This window comes from Meles meles, chromosome 5, assembly GCF_922984935.1.
Source record: "Meles meles chromosome 5, mMelMel3.1 paternal haplotype, whole genome shotgun sequence".
Classification (NCBI taxonomy): domain Eukaryota; kingdom Metazoa; phylum Chordata; class Mammalia; order Carnivora; family Mustelidae; genus Meles; species Meles meles.
In genome coordinates, this window is record NC_060070.1 from 149,822,343 (window position 1) to 149,842,578 (window position 20,236).

Sequence of the window (20,236 nt, forward strand, 5' to 3'; positions counted from 1 at the left end):
CTCTCAGGTACACCCGGGGCATACATGGTAACAAGCTCCTGTTTTTTTCCTCTAGCTTTTATCTAGCCAAGAACTCAGAAGGGTAGAAGGAAAATTGTTCTTCCTCTCCTGCAGGTGTAAATAGTGCTCCGTCCCCAGAGAGCTGCTAGTCAGTGAATGCCGTGGGCCAGGAGCCTGCATGTGAAATTCCGTACCCTAGCATCTTCACAAAGATCTGTCCCATGGTTTGTGCTCATTAAATGTTTGCTGAACCACACTGAAAATTTACATGGTTTGTAAGTGTGAGGAAGGAGCATACTCCAGCTTTCTCAAATTTCTTCTCACTCCACTGTTACCCATTATGTACTTTTCCTCAAGTTTGAGTTTTTCTGATAAAGAGAAGTATGAGGAAGAAGTTCCCTGAAATCCTACTACTTGGGTATAATCACTGTTAGTTATTTTAACAATGTATCTTATATTTTCACTCAGTGCTCATTGTTTTTTATTATTAAGCTTTTCACTGGAAGAAAGAACTGTGCCACTGGGTACGTGTTTCCCTCTGCCATTCCACTGAGTTCATGCATTTCTTTTCACCTGCTTTGGTTTTTTAAAAAATGAATCTATGGTAAGTATTTTATTTAACTCATTATTGAGGAATCTGGTAAGGGCATTATAACCAGTTGAAAGGAGAAGCCAAAAACTCCTACAAATTTATATGGATGAGAAACCTTGAAAGGAACGTCCAAATGGAAGTACCCTAGGTCCTTCCACGTGCAGGAGGGAGTCTGGTCAGACTCCCAAGACGCCGGAATCTGCATTTCACACAGCTCTTCTCTACAATGGGACAGGGTCAGAAAATGCATGAAGGGCACTGAATGTGGGAATCAAAGAACCCAGGAAGGCCTGCTCTATGTAGACAATGCCTACTATTCTGCTGAACCTGCTGTTGATTTTTTTTTTTTAAAGATTTATTTATTTATTTATTTGACAGAGAGAGAGAGATCACAAGTAGGCAGAGAGGCAGGCAGAGAGAGAGAGGAGGAAGCAGGCTCCCTGCGGAGCAGAGAGCCCGATGCGGGGCTCGATCCCAGGACCCTGAGATCATGACCTGAGCCGAAGGCAGCGGCTTAACCCACTGAGCCACCCAGGCGCCCCCTGCTGTTGATTTTTAAAATTACTTGATTACCAGGAGGTTATCCACTTACCTCTCAATTTGAGGGTTCTTTACACACCTGGCCTAGGCCTCTGCTTTAAAGCAAGTGTTACTTTCGTCTTCCTCCTATTTCTTCCATTCTCTATCAGTAAATGTAAATGCTACAGCTTCGTTCTTAGTTTAGCCTGCAACAAATTAAAAAGCAAATTAGCATGGTTTTCACTGATGAAGTCTGGGAAACCTCTCCGGAAAAACAGCAGGTCCTGCTTCATCTAAGGGCGCGGAAAGGCTACCCGCATATTCTATTTTCATGTGGTGTGTATAAATGACTGGAAATGTGTTTGGAAGTTGGCAGTCTGAAGATTTATTTATCATCCACCCATTTTTTTCAGCTAACTCGAAGGACTTGCCACAGTGCAGGCCACAGACAAATCCCCGGTCCTGGTGATGCAGGGGACATGGATGTTTTCACAGGTGTTGTGTCAGATTAGGCAAGACCGTGTGGCTTCTTCCTGTTGTGCTAAGACCTCGGGCCTGCAACTCTGGGCTCGTCACCTTCAGGACAGAGGTGACAGTACTAAGTAGGCTTCAAATACAAGAAATTTGGCCGTTCCCTAAACTCACCTCAAAAAGAGAGACTGCTCCGTTGGAGAAATCCTGGTTGTCGTTGTTGCTGACTTTAATGGAAGAACATTTAGTATGGCGCTGTTGATTACGAAGGGGCTGTTTCCCCTCAGCTTCTTCCAACCTTTGATCTTGAAATAATTACAGCCTCCCGGGAGGTTGCGGAAGCCGTGGATTCCTCTATGCCCTCCACCCCTCTTCCCCAGTGCTCGCCACCGTACTTAACTCCTGCCAGGCAACTGACACCAGTATCGTCCTGCTGACACAGGCCAGCGTCCCCAGGGCCCTGTACACTCCTGTCTGTGAATGCGTGTGTTACCCAACTTAACCCCATCAGTAGGAAGGTTTGTGTCACCCCCGCCACAATCATACAGAACTGTCCCACCACCACCACCAGGGAAATCCCCCCCTCCCCGGCCCCCATGCTCTCCCTTTATATGCAGTTGGCCTTGGAAGTGAAGTCACTCGGCAAGGTTTCTTACCATTGGGTGACGGGCATTAAGGAGGCCACTGGATGTGATGAGCACTGGGTGTTATGTGCAACTGATGAATCCTTACATCCTACCCCTGCAACTAACAATGCAGTACAAGTTAACAGAATTGAATTTAAATTTACAATGTTCAAAAATTCACTCAGTGTAACATGCACGCCAGCAAGAGTATGTAAGTGAATAAGTGATCAACTTACAGAACCTTCGCAAGCTGAGGACACCTCGTGACCAGCACCCAGAGCAAGAAACAGAGCACTGCCAGCCCCCGCCGGTGCCCCTTCTGGAATGACTAGCGTTGTTTTGTTGGTAAAGATGTATTTATTATGGAGAGAGAAAGAGGGAGCAGACATGCAAGGGGGAGGGACAGAGAGACATTCTCAAGCAGACCACGAGCTGAGCGCTTGAGGGAGGTAGAAGTGCCCAGCTGTGGGCCTGGGCACGTGGTTCTGCGAAGGGCCAGGTAGTGGGTATTTGGGGTTGGGACGGCCCTGGACCCGTTCCTCTGACGTCCGCAGAAGCAGGAGCGAGGGGTGCGCCTTCCATCACAGCTTTCTTGGTGCACACTGAAGTCCGGCCTCCACCAAAGTCTCACAACAGCCTTATGACTTCTCCGACCATTTGGAAGCCTGAAAACCGCCACGGGTGCATGGGCCGCACAGGAGAGGTCGCCGGCCAGCTGGCCGACTCCCACCGAGGGGAGGCCCCCGCGGGAGGCATGAAGTACCCCCCAGCTCCGAAGCGGTGTTACAGAAATACACTTGATTTAGTCTCCTACATGTTGTCCTGCCATTAAGACCTGGTCAGATCTGGGAAATAACGTACAGAACAGGGCGGCCTGGACCATCTAGGACCCCCCCATCCTCCGGCTGGCGACCCTTCAGTGTTGCGTGCCTTGCAGGATCTTCCATCACAAACACTGTGGCTGGCCTCTTAGCCCCCGGGTCACATCCTCTTGCACTGACTGTTAGGGTCTCGTGGGCAGCCCTCTCCTTCTAAGCTGCTGGAGAACCTTCCCTCCAATGGCCCTGGGGATGTACCACGGGAGGGCAGACCGCTCCTGGTGCCCGGGAGGTCCGGGTGCACCTGTGCGGGAAGCGAGGCCAGGGGAGGCAGGAGCGGCACTCGGCAACCCTGAGCCACGGCACAAGGCGTGATTCCGCAGGAGGGACTAGGGAGGCTTCTCTGTGTCCTGTGTTCTCCACCGTCTGAAGGAAGTCCTCTGGGTCCCAGGAACAAATGGTCCAAAAGGCCTGCCAGAATTTGCTGTGTACCAGCTGAGGGTGGGAGGTCCCTGTGTAGTCAGGGAGGAAGGTGAAAAACAGGGGCTTGACAGCTTAAAAATGTTGCATTCGGTTTCCAGACCTAGCACTCTTTGGCTGTCACCTTGCACAGGGTGCTTCACCTCTCTGGGACTCCAGGTCGTTCCCTGCAACAGGAGAATAATCACATCGACTTTCCAAGGTTGACTGTAAGGACCCGCTGGGCATCTCTAATACGTGTATTACGCACATAAACACTGAGCACATGCTTGCTCCCGTCTTCATCACTGCACTCCATCCGCCTCCTCTTCTGCAGTCCTTGAGGCCAGAAAGTCCTGGTGGTGCACAAAACCCCCCAACTCTGCTCACGAGGCACTCCAGGTATTAAGTTTATGAAGATAAATTCTGGTGTAAAAAACATCACACATCCCAGAGAGCAGACTGAACTGACTAGCAACACGGGAAGAGGAAACCTAAGCAAAGAAATTATTTTTTAGGGGCGCCTGGGTGGCTCAGTGGATTAAGCCGCTGCCTTCGGCTCAGGTCATGATCTCAGGGTCCTGAGATCGAGCCCCGCGTCGGGCTCTCTGCTCTGCAGGGAGCCTGCTTCCTCCTCTCTCTCTGCCTGCCTCTCTGCCTACTTGTGATCTCTCTCTCTGTCAAATAAATAAAATAAAATCTTTAAAAAAAAAAAAAAAAAAGAAATTATTTTTTAAATAAAACAGTCTTACATGCTGTTTAGTTCTGCTGTTCCCCAGAAAGTACAAAAACTGCAAACAAGGGGCGCCTGGGTGGCTCAGTGGGTTAAAGCCTCTGCCTTCAGCTCAGGTCGGGATCCCAGGGTCCTCGGATTGATCCCCACAGGATTGATCCCCACATCCGGCTCTCTGCTCAGCAGGGAGCCTGCTTCCTCCTCTCTCTCTGCCGGCCTCTCTGCCTACTTGTGATCTCTGTCTGTCGAATAAACAAAATCTTAAAAAAAAAAAAACACAAAACTGCAAACAAGATGATCTCACGAGGATAAAAACGACCAGAGAGAACAAAAGCATTTGCAAGCTTCATTTTGTTCGGGACCCACAGGAACTATCTTATTTGTTCCCACCCTGACGGTTTAACACAGGTCGTTTAATCCTCCTGCTTTTCCACTTAATCGTGGTAAAGCCATCCCAGTTTCACAGAAACTTGTGCACCAGGATACTGTTCAGGTGTGTTCCCGCCTGAGGCCACAACACGGGATCAGATCCGGGATGGGCCCCACCTCTATTCTAATCTCTCCAAAGAATGCTAATGGGCCCCTCCCGGGCCACCCATCTTGGCTGGGTAGAGAACCACCATGAGCCTGCCACCTGCACAGGCTACGGTTCACTCCAGGTCACTGCTCTCTGGCGTTCTATGGGTGGGGATGGCTTTTCCCCCCCATACATTTAAAATAAGATTTGGTTAAAAAAAAAAAAAAGTTTAATGTATTTTTTAAACATATGTCTATGTCAATTTGTTACCACGGAAAGAACCTGTAGGCCAATGATCATGAACACACCATCTTAATTAAGACAGACTGTATTTCTGAGTTTGAGACTATGTACAAAGTTGCCGAGTCATTAGTCCTATCTATGGCAATCCAAATGCATGGCCTATGGACATACTCAATCAACGCTCCATCAGTCAATAATCACTTTTATCGTGTCTAATGTACACTGGGGCTAGGAGAGCCTTCAGGGTAGTTTTTTGGTCTAGAAGAAAGAAAAGGCAACGAATGTTGCCATGCAACCTTCAACTTTCAACCTACAGGTCACTAAGCCCCCATGTCCCTTTCTGTGCCTCTGGTCCTCTTCCTGTGATTCTCGTTCGGCTCTCGGCTTCCCAGGAGCTGCTGTCTACAGAGGACCCAGAAACAGTGGTTGGCCATAGCCAGGAATAAAAGTCCCGGGGTTCCTGTTCTGTGCGGGTGTCGCAGTCACCACAGAAGACAACCCACACCTCCAATAAGCTATTGTAGCAGACACAGCAGCAGCCTTGGAACGGTGGGGGCCCGACCAGAGAAACCATGTCTGGAAAATCGTCCTCAAAGGCAATCACAGCTCCAAGAGAAATGAGCCCTCTCTAAATGTGCTTCACTTATCTAGAGGTCTACAGATAGACGCAGGTGTCCATCCTTATTTCCACAAAAGTAATATAAACACTGTGCCAGCTACAAAGCTCAAACTCTTTAGGTACATAATTCGTATCTCACCCAAACGGTATCCCTATCAGCACGCATCTCTACTAAAAGAACAACGCTAATGTTTTGTTTCATATCTCAAACGCTCCAAGAAAACAGATCTTTTAAACACAGAGACACACATCCAGCCCTCTGTGAAAGACCTTAACGCCCAATTCTCACAGGATTTAGCTCTGTGTGTTAATCCCATTCACCGGTCCTGGATTCAGGGATTCTTGTGGGTAACCTTTGAGTTTACAGCTGCTTCCTTATCTGTCCTTTGAGCAATAGCTGGAGGGAGCACCGTTTCTGAGGGACCCATTCATGGAAACCTTTGGATTCCCTCTCTCCATCCTCTCTCCGCTGAAGATGGTGTCCTGATCACTGTCGAACTCCGACTCGGACACCATCAGGCTGGAGTTGTGCTCCGTGCTTCGGTGTTTAATACCTGGGGAGAAGCAGACAGATGCATCTTGGGGGAAACGGACTTTCCACTCCCAGCTACTGTTCTGGTCGTAGGTCCCATGCACCCAGCTGTGCTCTCTGCACCTTCAAAGCAACACTCACAACACGGCAGGGGTTGGAGGCCCTAGTGAGCAGCAACAGGAGTCAGCCCTGAGCTTGAGCCCAAACTTTGACACTTACCGGTTAGCTGTGTGGTGCTGGACAAGATGCCTAACCTCTCTGGGCTTTCAGTCTCCAGAACCGTCAACACTGGGAGACGGCAGGCACGCACTCCATGGGTTCAGGGTGCGGACTCCGTGGAACAGTGCAAGTGAAGCTGACGCCCAGCAGTTAGCACTCAGGAGGCGCTCACTAAGTGCAAGCTGTTAGGGTTTACTATTCGGTTCCATCAAAATATTTTGGGGAGAATATGTGATTGCCTGTGGTCAAACTAAGAGACAGAAGTGGTATAAGATGTGACCTCTGCTCTCAGAGAATTTATAGTGTCTAGCTAAGGGTTTAAGACAAAAGGCGGTTCAAAACAGACAAGAAATGTTGAAAAATCAGTCTCACAGGGATCAAGAACGGATAAGCACACACCAATGAGCGGACCTGCTTCAGTGACATTTCACAGGCCGCATTTGGACAGGAGAACCAGGGAGGGCGTGAAGTGTGCCGGGGGGCACCAGAAATACTGGGAGACGCAGGTGGCCCGGCCCTACCTGCCACGGGCCCTTGCCGGCTCTGTCACTCCCGGCCAGTGGCTAAGCTTTCCTATGTCTCAGTGTCCTCTTCTGTGAAATGGGGATCATCACAGTACATGTCTGAGAGCTGCTGGCCGCCCTGGGATTAAACGGGTAACGTGCTTGGAACAGGATGTAGTACATCTGAAACAGTTACAGTTAGTGCTCTGAGATCCTGAGGGTCTGAAGGGGTCATGAGAGTGTTGGGAAGAAGGGACAAGAGACCAGGCGAGAGGGTGGGTGGAGTGGGAACAAGGCACCAACAACAGGTTTAGAGCCCGGCAGGAAGAAAGGGGGTTGGGACATGAGAAGGACGAGGTTACTGTAGGAGGACGGTGGGTGACATAATGCAACCTCAAAGTGCATTGAGGGGCGCCTGGGTGGCTCAGTTGTTAATCATCTGCCTTTGGATTGGGTCATGATCCCGAGGTCCTGGGATAGTTAGTTTTCCATGCTGACCAGTGAATAGTTCACTTATTTCTGTTCAAGTGGGAGTATCTATGGTTATAATGATAAGCCCTGAAGATTTAAATGCTGAATGTGTTGGAAGCTTAGCAGTTGCAAGTTTACACAACAATGGGGCAACCCTCCGAAGAAAAGAAAGTCCACAAGATATAGAGGGTAATTTATGTCATTTGGACCCTAAACGATGTTGGGGAACTTAGCAATGGTAGAAAAAGATACTCAAATGAAAATGATCAACTTCCTTCTTGAATTTCCTTTACTCAGAGTTTTCCTAAAATTTTTGAAACCACAGTTAAACTTGAGGCAGCTATTCAACCTTTATTTTATAGCGGAGAATTCTAGAGATAGCTGTTTTCCTTAAAGCTTTCCTGTGTGTTTTTGGAAGTTGACTCCACTTCATTAATTTTGTGGGTCTGAGATCACTTTTCTGCAAATGGCAGTTTAGCTGTTTTGCTCTTACGTCAGAAACCAGTCCCTGAGATGTGCAAAAGAGCCATTTTATTGCTAAACAGGGGGAATTTTGCACTGTCTTATGTAAACACTGTTCATGTAAGAAAAATATACATTTCCAGTGGTATTGATTGACTAAAGCATTCTATCCAAAAATGCAAACAACGATAACAAAACATAGATACAATTAATTCTAATATAAACTCTGTTTTTGGCAACTCAGCAGTGATGGCAGTTGAGGTATCTTTGCATCTATGGTTATAAATTAAAGGCTAGATTTGTACTTATTTTTATATTAAAACATTTATTTACCACCTGCTGTGCGTGAAGGACAGTGGAACCAGATCACAGAGACGGACTTGGGGCTCGAGGTTGACAAAAGTGTGGTTTTCGGGTTGTACTCAAACTGCAGCTAAAGAAGGATCACCAGTCACTATCTAGAGCAAGGAGCAATTAAGTAATAGGGGTTTCCAGAGGTTAACGAGGCCACCCGTGTACATTTTAGCTGAACCAATGCCTAAACATCCCCGTGGCTGAGCATTTCCATATCATGAAAGTGTTTTCATTGGAAGAAGAGTCCCCCTTCACGGCTGGTCTAATGCAAGCTGTCAGTACTTCCTTTGTTGTGTTTTTTGTTCTGTTTTTTAGATTTCATTTATTAGAGAGAACGAGCGCGCACGATCAGGAGGGAGAGAGAAAATCTGAAGCAGACTCCAAGCTGAGCCCAGAGCCTGATGTGGGGCTCGATCCCATGACTGTGAGACCATGACCTGAGCCAAAACCAGGAGTTGTCGGATGCTTAACCGACTGAGCCACCTGGCACCCCAGTACTTTGTTTTGACTAAAGGCTGTGATGAATGAAACTGTTAAGGACCTGTACACACAAACCATGCTTTCTTTCAAAATTGGTGTAAGAATGGGCACCTGGGTGGCTTGTTGGTTAAGCATCTGCCTTTGGCTCGGGTCATGATCCTGGGGTCCTGGTATCGAGCCCTGCATTGGACTCCCTGCTCAGCAGAAAGCCTGCTTCTCCCTCTCCCACTCCCCCTCTCTTGCTGTCTCTCGTCAAATAAATAAATAAATAATCTTTAAAAAAAATTAAGCACTCTGAGCTCTTAGGTCTAAAGCCGTGGTATAGGGGTGACTGGGTTGCTCAGTGGGTTGAGCTTCTGCCTTCAGCTCAGGTCATGATCCCAGGGTCCTGGGATCGAGCCCCACATCGGGCTCTCTGCTCAGCAGGGAGTCTGCTTCCCCCTCTCTCTCTGCCTGCCTCTCTACCTACTTGTGATCTCTGTCTGTCAAATAAATAAATAAATCTTTTAAAAAAATAAAAATAAAAAAATAAAGCCACAGTGTAAAGCTGGTGTCCCATGATGTGATGAGCGGCGAGCATACACGGACACTGATTAGGTGTGTCCTCGTGTCCATTTCCCTGCCAGAGGCCCTGGCTACACCCCCCAGACGTCAGCCACGTGGGCCTCGGTAGTCGGCCGGTCCCGACCAGCCTTCTGCGGGATCACCCTCTCCAGCCGGGGCTCTGTGCTCCCCATGGGCCTCGCACGGTGTCCGCGCAGAGGGCAAGCACTCAGCATTTACTATGGACAACGTTTTGCATCTCACGACTTTGAAAGTGATTATGTCCCTCCGTGAGAACATAGTTACAAATGCAGAATTATGAAGGACCCGTACAAGCGGGTGCTAAGCAGCCTCCCAGGGCCAGGAAAGGTTCTTAGTGAAGGAGAGCCAGCAAGCTCACGGGGCGGCCGGGAGGTGGCTCGGAGCGTCGGGGTCTGTGTGCTTTGTGGAGACAGTGTTGTGTGGAAGCTGGGGCTCCCCCGTGTCTGGCTAGTCAGCTAAGGGCAAGGCTCCAAGCTGGAGCCCGCCTGTCATCTGGCCGCATCTCTCGGGGAGCAGACCCGCAGGGCACAGTGTTCAGAGGCGAGCTGGTGTGGAACGCTGTCACACGGCCCACACCCCACACGAGAGAAAAACCTGCTGGAAAAGCAGTCTTTGCCCGCGGGCATTCGATGGGGGCTCAGTGGACGCCAGGCCTCTCCCGTTCCTCACCTGGTAAGGCCTCTAAGCGCATCACCAAGATCTCATGGAATTTGGACACAACTATGCTTCCCATCGCCTGTCCGTGGGCTAGATGTGGGTTTTTCTTCCCAGAAGCTCAGACTCGCTGTTCCTTCCCCATCAACTTGCCAGTTCCGGCCTGTCGTTCCGCCTCCCGCCAAGGTAGTGCTCGGGCGAGTACCCACACCCAGTCCTCTCAAGGCCCCGGGGCGCATCCTGCGGGCCGTCTTACCGCGCTTGGGCCTCAGCTCCATCCTCTCCTGCTCGTCCATGCTGTCCAGGATGGTATACTTGATTTTCTTTCTTATTTTAGTCCTTTTTCGCCTGAAAGGAACAACAAAAAGCTCGACTCAGATTCTTCGGGAACCAGGAGCCAGGAGTTAAAACAGCAGAGGAAACGCTCCGCCTTCAGAGCGCAGGGCTCGGCGCCGGTGGGAGTGCTGGGCACACACGGGCAGGTCTGCGTTCCCGGCACCTGAGGCACCGGCAAGTCCTGACCACACACAGGCGCAGCCCGGCCACACCCCGGCGCCCATGCACCTGCGGGCTCCGGCTAAGCCCGGGGCTGATGGGCCCGGGCCCCTGAGGGCCGTCCTCTCAGCACCTGTGCGCTGGCACAGCGAGCTTTCCCGTGAGTGATTCTTCACTCGGAGAAGCCTGGATGCCCACACTGGCCCCCTGAACCTATACTGGCCTAGAAGGTCAAAGATGCAAAGATGATGGAAACTAGCAACCAGGGGGTAACAAACCAACCACCAGAAATACAGCGGGTTCCCAAAATTAAGTGGCAACAACCGGGATTTCATTTTCCACAGTGCGTGAGAACAACCCGGCTGGCCCTTCGTGCGCCATCCCGGGCTTCCGGGGATTATGTGAAAACGCACCTCAAAGCCGTGGGGAGGTTATGCTGAGGACAGTTTTCCACAGGCATGGGCCCCTAAGCCTTGACTGAGTGCTGACCAGCTGTGACTGCACGTCCCCACCGGTAAAAGGGGAGTCAAAACAGTCCCCTTTGGTATGGTTGCTGGGAGGACTGAATAGTGCAGAGAGCACACAGCTGACAGAGAACGGCAGAGACTTAGTATTACTTATTAACACTTAAAATGGTCACAGTCAAAGACTTTCTTCATCATCACAGTCATCTGCTTAATACATATGGCCACAAAACTGCAGAATGTGTATTTTTTTAAATTTTGCATTTATTTTTGTTTTTTGCAGAACTTTGGAAGTGAAGCACAGCAGGGTGCCCATGGTCCCAAATGCATCTAGAAAGCTTCCTGGGATTTAGGCCTCTGAGTGCCTGTGCTCTCCTTCCCCAGCCTTCTGCGAGGCACTGTTGGGATCACTATAGGGAAAGCAATCACAAATAAAACCAAGAAGATAATATGAGCGGTTTCAAAAAAATAACTATTAATTATGATCACATCATTTTTTTTAAATCATTATCTTCTTTGGAGAGCATTTAGTGTTTTGTGTAGGGGTGTTTTGTGAGGATGTCTTCCCGGGACTTGCGAAATCACTGTCCCTGCAAATCTCACAGAGGGCTGGGCACAGGGTTCTGGAAGATTCAGACCTGGAGGCAGCTTGGAGGTAGCTAGGAGGCTTCTCCGAGGTCAGCACCACTGAAAAAGGAAGAAGGAAACACCTAAAGCAAAGCTCCTCTTCCGTGATCCTACTGCCTGGATTAAAGTTTTGCATTTACTCAATAGGATTGAGATAGAGTCCACTGTTGCTTCACACACAAGCAGCAAAATCTAAATTTGCATTGTATCCTTCTAGAATTCCTCCCTCTCCTGAGGGCTGATGGGCTATTCCAGGAGTATTTCAGTGAACAAAGGTGAGACAGAAAATAACACTAGATTTGATACAGAATCCCTGAGCCTTGCAGGGAAGAGGAAAGCTGCATAAGGAAAAGCTGCCTCTGGGATTATTGCATTTATCTGCCCCACACCCAACGTGGGTCTTGAACTCACGACCCTGAGATCCAGAGTCCCATGCTCCGCCAACGGAGTCAGCCAGGCACCCCCTATAAAGGACTCTGAAAGCCTAGTTTGTCTTCATGTAAAAGTGACTGTCAAATGGTTCAGTAGCTTAACAAACCCAAGCAAAGGCTACTATAGCTGCCGAGTCCCATTTCCTGGTGCGTCTTTATCCCAGGGCCATGAACAAAGGAGCGGCGCGTACCTCCTGCAGTAGAGGCAAAGCCAGGGCACGCCCCCGGTCAGCACGAGGACAGTGAGAGCCAATGCCGCCACACAGAACACACTCCACTCTGGAAAACAAGAAAGCCAGAGCAGACACGGTTACATGTTGTTCCCAAAACTTTATTTCCGTGTTTCATGATGTATATTAGCAAGTTCTTATGACCAAAGGCCATCTGTGGCCTCATTGGTCTGGCCGCAGAGCATAAACAAGGTTCAATATAAACAAATCAGGAACAACTTAAAAGTACCCTACTTTTGCCCAACTGGGTCAGGGACCTCCCCAGGAGGTATATTTCATGCTGACTTAAGGACAGAATTGTCAAAAACAAATTAATTAAAATGTATGCTGTGAACATCCATGTATGACACATCAAAATATTAATTCCATAATCACAAAAAACACAGCTCTCCCCACCAAAATAGCTCTGGCTCAGTTTTTAAAGAGGCAAGTAAAATATCTGTCTGGCTGCCTAGGACACGAAGACACTTTTCAGAGCCAGACAGTGATTCAGAAACGACCTGATCTGTATTCCTCCCACATCCTCGTACCAATCCAGTGTAAAAAGCTTTGCAACAGCAACTCGGGACATAGAAACCAAGGGCCCAAAGACAAAGGATTAACTCCATTAAATATCTGCTCCTTGGAAAAACGATCCAAGGGCTGGCTACTTTCACATTTCTCAGCCATATACGTCCAACCTGGATCCCCAAGCAACAAAATTACTCTTGGAAACAGACTGGCATTAAAATGGATTCCTCCCCAGAGGACACATCAGGGCACCAGTGGGACCGGTGGAGACGGAGGCTCCCATTGTTGGTGCAGCCCGGGCAGCCGTCCCAGAGGAGTGGGCCTGATTCTGCCGTTCATCCACGTCCAACAGGCCCACAGCAGGAAACACTTCACCAGAAGGCCACCAAGCCAAGGCAGAGGCACCCAGACAACGGCCCCAGGGGCACAAAGCAATGCTCTCAGCAATGCTGGGGGCCGTTAGGCAATTGTGCTCTGCTCAAGGGGGTTTCCTTATCAGGAAGTTTTATGGAAAAGCCTAGGTCCACAGGCATGGTAGGTGTGGGGAGGATCTTAACTCACTCCTCCTTGGCGTCAGGTGAGGAGAGCAGAATGTTTACAGTGGCCGAGTGGGGCAGATATTTCTGGTATTGCAAAACACTGTGTCCCCACACTCCTCGGCCACAGCCGCCCCCCGCCCCAGACTCACCGCAGTTGCTCTCCCCACCCTGGAGGTAACGCTGAATCGGGTTCTCCATCCACAGCTGGGAACACATGCAGCGCTTCGTGATGGGGTCACAGTGGCCGTGGCCTGAGCACCACAGAAGGCAGCCTGCAAGAGGTGGGCGCCGCTGAGGCCAGTACAGCAGGCAGAAGGGGGGGCCTGGCTTCCGCCCGCTGTGGTTCTGCATTAGCCTGGCCCCGACAGACACATGTTGCTGAGTCAAGAGCCTCTATGGCTTAGAGAGGGCCCAGGGGGTCTCTCTCATCAGGAAGCAAATGGCAGAAAAAAAACAATCCACACCAGGTGACAAAAGACAAAATGTAGCCAATACATTTTTTCCCTGGACCTCACACTGGTGACCAAGAAAGATGGCCTCTGGCCTAAGAAAGATACATGCTAAGAATTTATACATTCTAAGAAAATAATTGGGGATATGCACAAAGATTTGTCTACACTTAGAGCATTATTTAAAATCCGCCTCAAGTTCCCGAGTAGAGGACTGCCTGAGCACGTCCAGGTTGGAGGGCTCTGCAGCTGTGAGTACCCTACTGAGGGAGAAACCGTAAGAGATTTGAAAAAAACGATCATGACTTGATTTGAAGTTAAAAGACAGATTAACAATATTTATCCATTATCCTGACTGTACCACGTGTTTCCAGAGATGGACGAACTGGAAGGAAATGCATCAGATACTAACGAAAGTTAAGTCTGGAGGGTGGGGATTCTAGGCTCAAGAACCTAGAGAACTGTTTAAGTTTTTTGCCTTCCTGGATATTCCAAATTTCCTATAATAAATAAGGCGTTACTTTTGTAGATAGAAAAAAGGGATTATTTAAAAAATTGTGTTAGTGTATGTTAGCCTTGAGCACGTCGATTCCGGACAGACATCTGACACAAGCTACAAGTACTACCCAGCGTCGTGTGTCTCTCGTGGTGCTCACAGTCCTCGGCGCCTGCTAGAATGGCCACTTCAACATCATGAAGGATTCATGTTCCTCATAAGGTCATGGCTGAGAACTTGGACAAAGACCTTATTTCCGACTATACCCATGAATCACTTTGGTGCCAGGACAGGTGAGCAAGCAAGGGGCTAAGACGGAGATATAGTGGAGGCACTCAGAAGTCACCCTGCCTTGGGGCGCCTGGGTGGCTCAGTGGGTTAAAGCCTCTGCCTTCGGCTTGGGTCATGATCCCAGAGTCCTGGGATCAAGCCCCGCATAGGGCTCCCTGCTCTGCAGGGAGTCTGCTTCCTCCTCTCTCTCTGCCTACTTGTGATTTCTCTCTGTCAAATAAATAAAATATTAAAAAAAAAGAAGAAGTCACCCTGCATTTCCAGCGGTCTATGAAACACCACTGTCAACCAGTGTGAGGTCCAGCAGAAAAACTGTATGAACACAGCTTCTCCAGCCCATAACACTGTCTGTACCACTATCCTGACTGCTTAAATAAGAAATTTCTGACAATGATCATTATCTGGAATATAGTTTTAAAAACCGACCCGTGACCACTGTTGGTCTTGCTTCCCTGAGAGACAAGGAGCCGTTGGCAAATGTGTTGGAGGAAGCCCACCGTAGTTCTACGGTGTTCTGGACGCTAATGTGAAAATGGTCACACCTCACTCCTCTTTCCACGCCAGTGAAACTTAGCCATGCCTGGCAAGGCTGAGTCTGATTCTTTGACAATATTCCCAGAGGAATTATCCCATAGGCATTTCTTGGAGGAATGAAGTTCAATATTTAATTTCTGATTAAATCAATATTGGACTTCATGCCCAGTCAGTCCAAAAAGACTATGTGACCTCACCTCTGTCCTGTCAGACTGCAAACAGATCGTAGATCCCCTCTCCCAAGAAATCTGCCACTTCAACCTCAATGGGCATTTAGGTTTCTGTAAGACTTTCGATGCACTGAATTTGATGGGATGTTTTGCTCAGCGTCACCCAGTTCTGAATAGAGAGCAAATATTTACATTACTTGGCCCCTAAAAGAAAGCACATTTCCATAGGAGACATACCTGCTGTGTCGATCCTCAAGACTTTAAAAAGCAAGAAATCGGCCTTCTCCTTTGAGAGCCGTCTGTGCAAATTTCGGACCACGTCAGCAGCTTTGAGGACCTTGAAAGGCGGCCCACTCTGGACGTAGAACACAATGACGGTGCTGCAGAAGACAAGGGGAGAGGACAGCCACGTGTCAGGTGGCGGCCGACAGGACAGGTCCGCCCTGGCCCTCTGACCGGTGAGGTTCTTGACTGCCCCAGCTGGGTGGGTTGGCAAGGACACGGGGCGTCTCTGGTGGGCCAAGGAACTGACTGCTCCGTGTCTATTCACGAATACAGACTCCTCAGTCCCAGAGCTGTCACCGGGTGAAAGACACACCTCTAGGTTAACGGGGCCATGCGCCCGCTTGTGGAAACGGACTCAGCTGTCCACAGGGCACCATCGACTTTTATCTTGGACTGAGATAGAACTTCCTTGCACTGGCATTCGCCCTTCTAAACGCTACCACTCAGCGGCGTTCGCATATTCACCGCACTGGGCCACCATGGCCTCCATCTGACTCCAGAACATCGTCATCCCCCCTCAGGACAGAACCCTGTGCCCACAAAGGAATGACCCTCCATGCCCTCCTCTCTCCGGACTCTGGCAACCAATCCTCTTCTTTCCGTCTCTCCCAGTCTGTGCGTTTGCTACACACGACACGCACGAGGCGCCCCGCTGTGTTTGCTATGAATGACAGACAGACGAGGCGCTCTGCGTCCTGCTGCTTCCAGCGAGCATGCGGTGTTCGCGGTTTATCCGCGTCGTTCTGTGCACCACGACTTCCTTCCCCTCGACTGCCAAACCCTAGTCCGTTGTACTGACGTCCCTCACTGAACTTACCCGTTCAGCCACTGATGATGTTCACACTGTCTCCCCTTTTTGGCTGTACGGATTCGGCTGAATGTGTAAATGTTGGTGTGCAAGCTTGTGTGCAGACACACACTGATTGTTTCTCTTGGGTCTGGACCTAGGAGTGGAGTCGCCGGGCTGCACGGTAACTGCTCAGCACTGGTTTCTACACCAGCACCCAGCTCTGCATTCCCACCAGCAATGCAGAGGGCTCCAATTTTTCCACACGCTCACCAGCGTTTGTTCTGGCTGTCTTCTGGATCAGAGCCATCCCAGTGGGAGTGAGGTGCTTCTCCAAAGGGTTTCGCTTTGCATCTCCCAGTAGCTAAGGATGCTGAGCACCTTTTCACGTGCTGATGAGCCATTTCTTCCTAAGTCTTCTCCGGAGACCTTTCTGTTCAAATCTGTGTTGGTTTTCAAGGTTGCCATTAAAGGTACCATGACCTGGAGAGCTTATCACAACAGAAGTTTGTTTACAGTTCTGGAGCCTCGAGGCTCAAAATCAAGGTGTTGTCAGGGCCGTCCTGTCTCTGAAGGCGCTGGAGGAGAAGCTGTCCCACACCCCTCCGGCAGCGCTCGGAGGTGGCGCTCTGGGCTTGCGGAGCCGTCCAGCCCACCTCTGCCCTGCTTTCACTTGGTCATCTCCCTGTGCGTCTGTTTCTGTCTCTTCTTACACGGACACCGTCAACTGGGTGAAGGGCCCACCCTACAGCAGTATGACCTGATCTCAACTATCTCCATCTGCAGAGATCCTGTTCCTGCAGAGGCTCACACAGGTAATAGAGGTCAGGACGTAAATGTAGACTTTGAGGAGACACAGCTTTTGAGGAGCCTACAAGTGTTTGTAGCATGAAAGGTTGCTGGATTTTACCAAATGCTTTTTTCTGTGCCTACTAAGATGATCGTATGGCTTTTATCCTTTATTACAGGACAAAAGGGTTTATTACATTGATTGGCCTCCCCTGCATGCCTGGGGAAAATCCCACTTGGCCATGTGTCTACTTCTTTTAATATGTTGCTGCATGCAGTTTCTAAGTATTTTTTTGAGCATTTCTGCTTCTATATTCATAAGGGATATTGGTCAGTAGTTTTTTTTTTCCCCCTTGGGAATGTCTCTGATTTTATTTTTAGTTGGTTTTTTTTTTTTTTAAGATTTTTATATACTTGCGAGAGAGAACGAGCAGGGGAGAGAGGCAGAGAGAGAAGCAGACTCCCCGCTGAGCAGGGAGCCCAACGTGGGGCTCGACCCAGAACCCTGGGGTCACACCCAAGCCGAAGGCAGAAGTTTCACTGACTGAGCCTCCCAGGTGTCCTTCTGTCTGGTTTTCATATCAGAGTAAAAACTGGCCTCCTAGAATGAGTTGGAAAGTATTCCCTTCTCTTCTATGTTTTCAAAGAACTTGTGTAAGTTGTGGTAAACCTTTAAATGTTTGGTAGAATTCACCAGAGAAGCCATCTGGTCCTGGTCTTGGTAGGAAGTTACTGATTCCTAACTTAATCTCTTCACTCGCTATAGGTCCGTTAAAATTTTTCATTTCTTCTGGAGTCAGTTGGTATAATTGTTTCTTTCTAGGACTGCATCCATTTCATCCAGGTTAACTAATTTGTTGACATGCAAATGCTCATAGAACAATTCTTTTTATTTCTATGTGGTTGATAGGATTATCCTCTTTCTTTCTTGATTTTACTAATTTGAGTCCTCTCTATTTTCTTGGTCAGTCTAGCTAAAGGTTTATCAATTCCATTGATTTTTCAAAGAAATAGCCTCTGGTTTTGTTGATTTTCAGACTTGTTCCCATTCAATGTTTGATATTTTGTAAGTAAGGGAAATGTGTGATATGTTTTGATAGAGTTCCATGAAAAAATACAATTTTCTTTTAACTTGGTATTTTTCTAAGTAAACTTCAGTGGTCCAGAAAACAATTCAAACCGAGTAGCTGACAGTAACTGGATAGATTTTCTGTGAATGGTAGGTTTTCTTTCTCATATCCTGTCTCTTCTCCCACCCTTCCCTACCACTCAAAGACTGGATAAGCACTCAAAAATAAAAGCATAATTAAATAGATAAATCTTATAAGAAATAAAGGCTGGAGGTTTAGCCTCCTAGACTCTCAGAAGACAGCAATGGTAAGCAATGCTCCTCTCACGCCGAGAGAAGCCTCAGTCCTGGAATGTGGGGCAGAGATGAAGCCTGGCTGTGAGACACACTCTGTGCAAGCCGCAGGCCATTTGCATGACTTCCAAAGACAGCAGAGCTAAGCGACCAGTTCTGGCTGATGTTTGGTAACTCCTTCATCTGGTACATTCTCAGTCAACATTTACTGAGATTGTAGGAGGGGCCTGGAATGACACTGCCCTTCCTGCTGCCCTTGGAGCAAAAGAATGTATGGATGAGATACAAGTGTGTGCAAAACAACAAGCAAAGGAAACAAACAGGATCCTGCCAGACAGGCGTAAGGTGCACACCTGAGGTCTGAGTGGGCCTGGATCTTCTGAACCTTAACTTCTGAGTCCGGCACATTCAGCAGGGCCGCCAGCCGCCTCACGAGGGTGTCCTTCTGCCGTTGGTGAGCTGCCCCACGCCCACCTGCAGGACCAACTCCACCAGCGCACTCTTCCTGGGGTCTGGGAAAAGAGAGCACATGGGGTTTCCGCTTGGAAATCACGCTGGACAACGTAAGGAGTGGGGCCTGCACGAGGGTTTAAAGAGTTTAAAATGATCCCTGCTAACTTCTTAGGACTAAGGTTGGACTCGGTTTACCAAACAGTACAGCGGCTGCTGTCTGAGAGGGCTTTCTCCTTGTTTTACCCAAGTCTGGTGTCCATTAATTTCTTCCCGGAAGATAATCAGGGGCACCTAAACAGCCTCTAGGCTACCTTGAGATTTGGGCACTGCACACCTTTCTCTCGGGCATAGGGGAGCAGCCGGAGCTGCTCCCCTATGCGCTCCCACACTGAAGCTCCCGTGGCTACCTCGTGTTCCAGCAGGAACGCAGAAGTGACACGAGATCCCAGCTCACCGTTGTGGTTTGGAGGCTGAGTCTTTCGGGGGTAAACAGCGAAAAGGAGGGAAAGCCCCACTGTGGCTCTGGCCAGGAGCCAAAGCCAGCCCCGGGGGCCACCCCACCCGGGGGGCCCCTGTCCACTGCAAAGAGCCCGAAAGCGGGCCGCCCAGATCACAGACCAGCAGGTCAGCCCAGGCTCACCTGGCCGCACTTCCACGGTGGCTGTGTCCGTGTCCGAGGCCCCCTGACCGTCAACCACTTGCAAGTGGAACGTGTAGATGCCCTCCACCAGATTGGTAAGGCTACAGGGCTGCGCTGCGGTCCGAGCCGCCGATGACATCCTGCAAAATAACATCAGTTACCAGCGGACGCTCAGTTCCCAACTTCAGGCCCACTGCTGATCGCTGACCTCGGGGCCCATCTCTTTCATGTGTGCGTGACTGTAAGGGGCAGGCTGAAGAGGGAGACGGCTGGCGGGTCAGCTGAAGTGAGGGGCTCCTCAGCGACTCTCCCACAGAAAGCGCCAGGGCACTCAGATTCCTCGGCCGGGACGTCTGAGCTGCGCTTACCAAGAGCCATCCGGCCATTACCAGATCGTTCAGTTCCTCCAACAGAGGGAAAAACCGTTGACATGAGGGTCAAGCACCCCTAACACAGTTTTACAATGGTCTCACCTTGGGTTCCCTCCTACCGTATCACATTTACCTTCTCAAATGACCCAAGAGCCCAAGGAGAGTATTTCTGCTCCTGGGGGCTCCCAGCTCCGAAGAATTAGAGAAGAACCCTGGGCGCCCCTGTGCTACTGCCCCTCGGAACAATCTGTTGTTTAAACTACAGACCCTGGAGGATTTTACTAGTTGCCAAGCACATTTAGATATGGCCTTAAGAAAAACATATACTGGCAACAGGTCTTTGGGGAGAAGGACGATATATACGACTGTGAAGCTGGGCAGCTGGGGATGCCCGGCTCGCTCAGGGCAGAATGCCGCCTGCTTCAGGGAAGCCGAGCACCAGGTCAGCTCAGGGT

General features: G+C 49.4%; 1 protein-coding gene across 1 annotated transcript in view; it reads right to left on the reverse strand.

Moving 5' to 3' along the window:
* Positions 1–2,519: 2,519 nt before the first annotated feature.
* KIAA0319 (KIAA0319 ortholog) overlaps positions 2,520–20,236 on the reverse strand; it is a 107,229-nt gene continuing 89,512 nt past the window's right edge. Inside the window, 10 exon segments of the mRNA XM_046005164.1 lie at positions 2,520–3,841; positions 5,919–6,151; positions 10,114–10,205; positions 12,066–12,153; positions 13,303–13,425; positions 15,331–15,473; positions 18,671–18,770; positions 18,773–18,829; positions 19,411–19,513; positions 19,515–19,550. Coding sequence (XP_045861120.1) covers positions 5,973–6,151; positions 10,114–10,205; positions 12,066–12,153; positions 13,303–13,425; positions 15,331–15,473; positions 18,671–18,770; positions 18,773–18,829; positions 19,411–19,513; positions 19,515–19,550 — 921 coding nt within the window. The 3' untranslated portion in view covers positions 2,520–3,841; positions 5,919–5,972.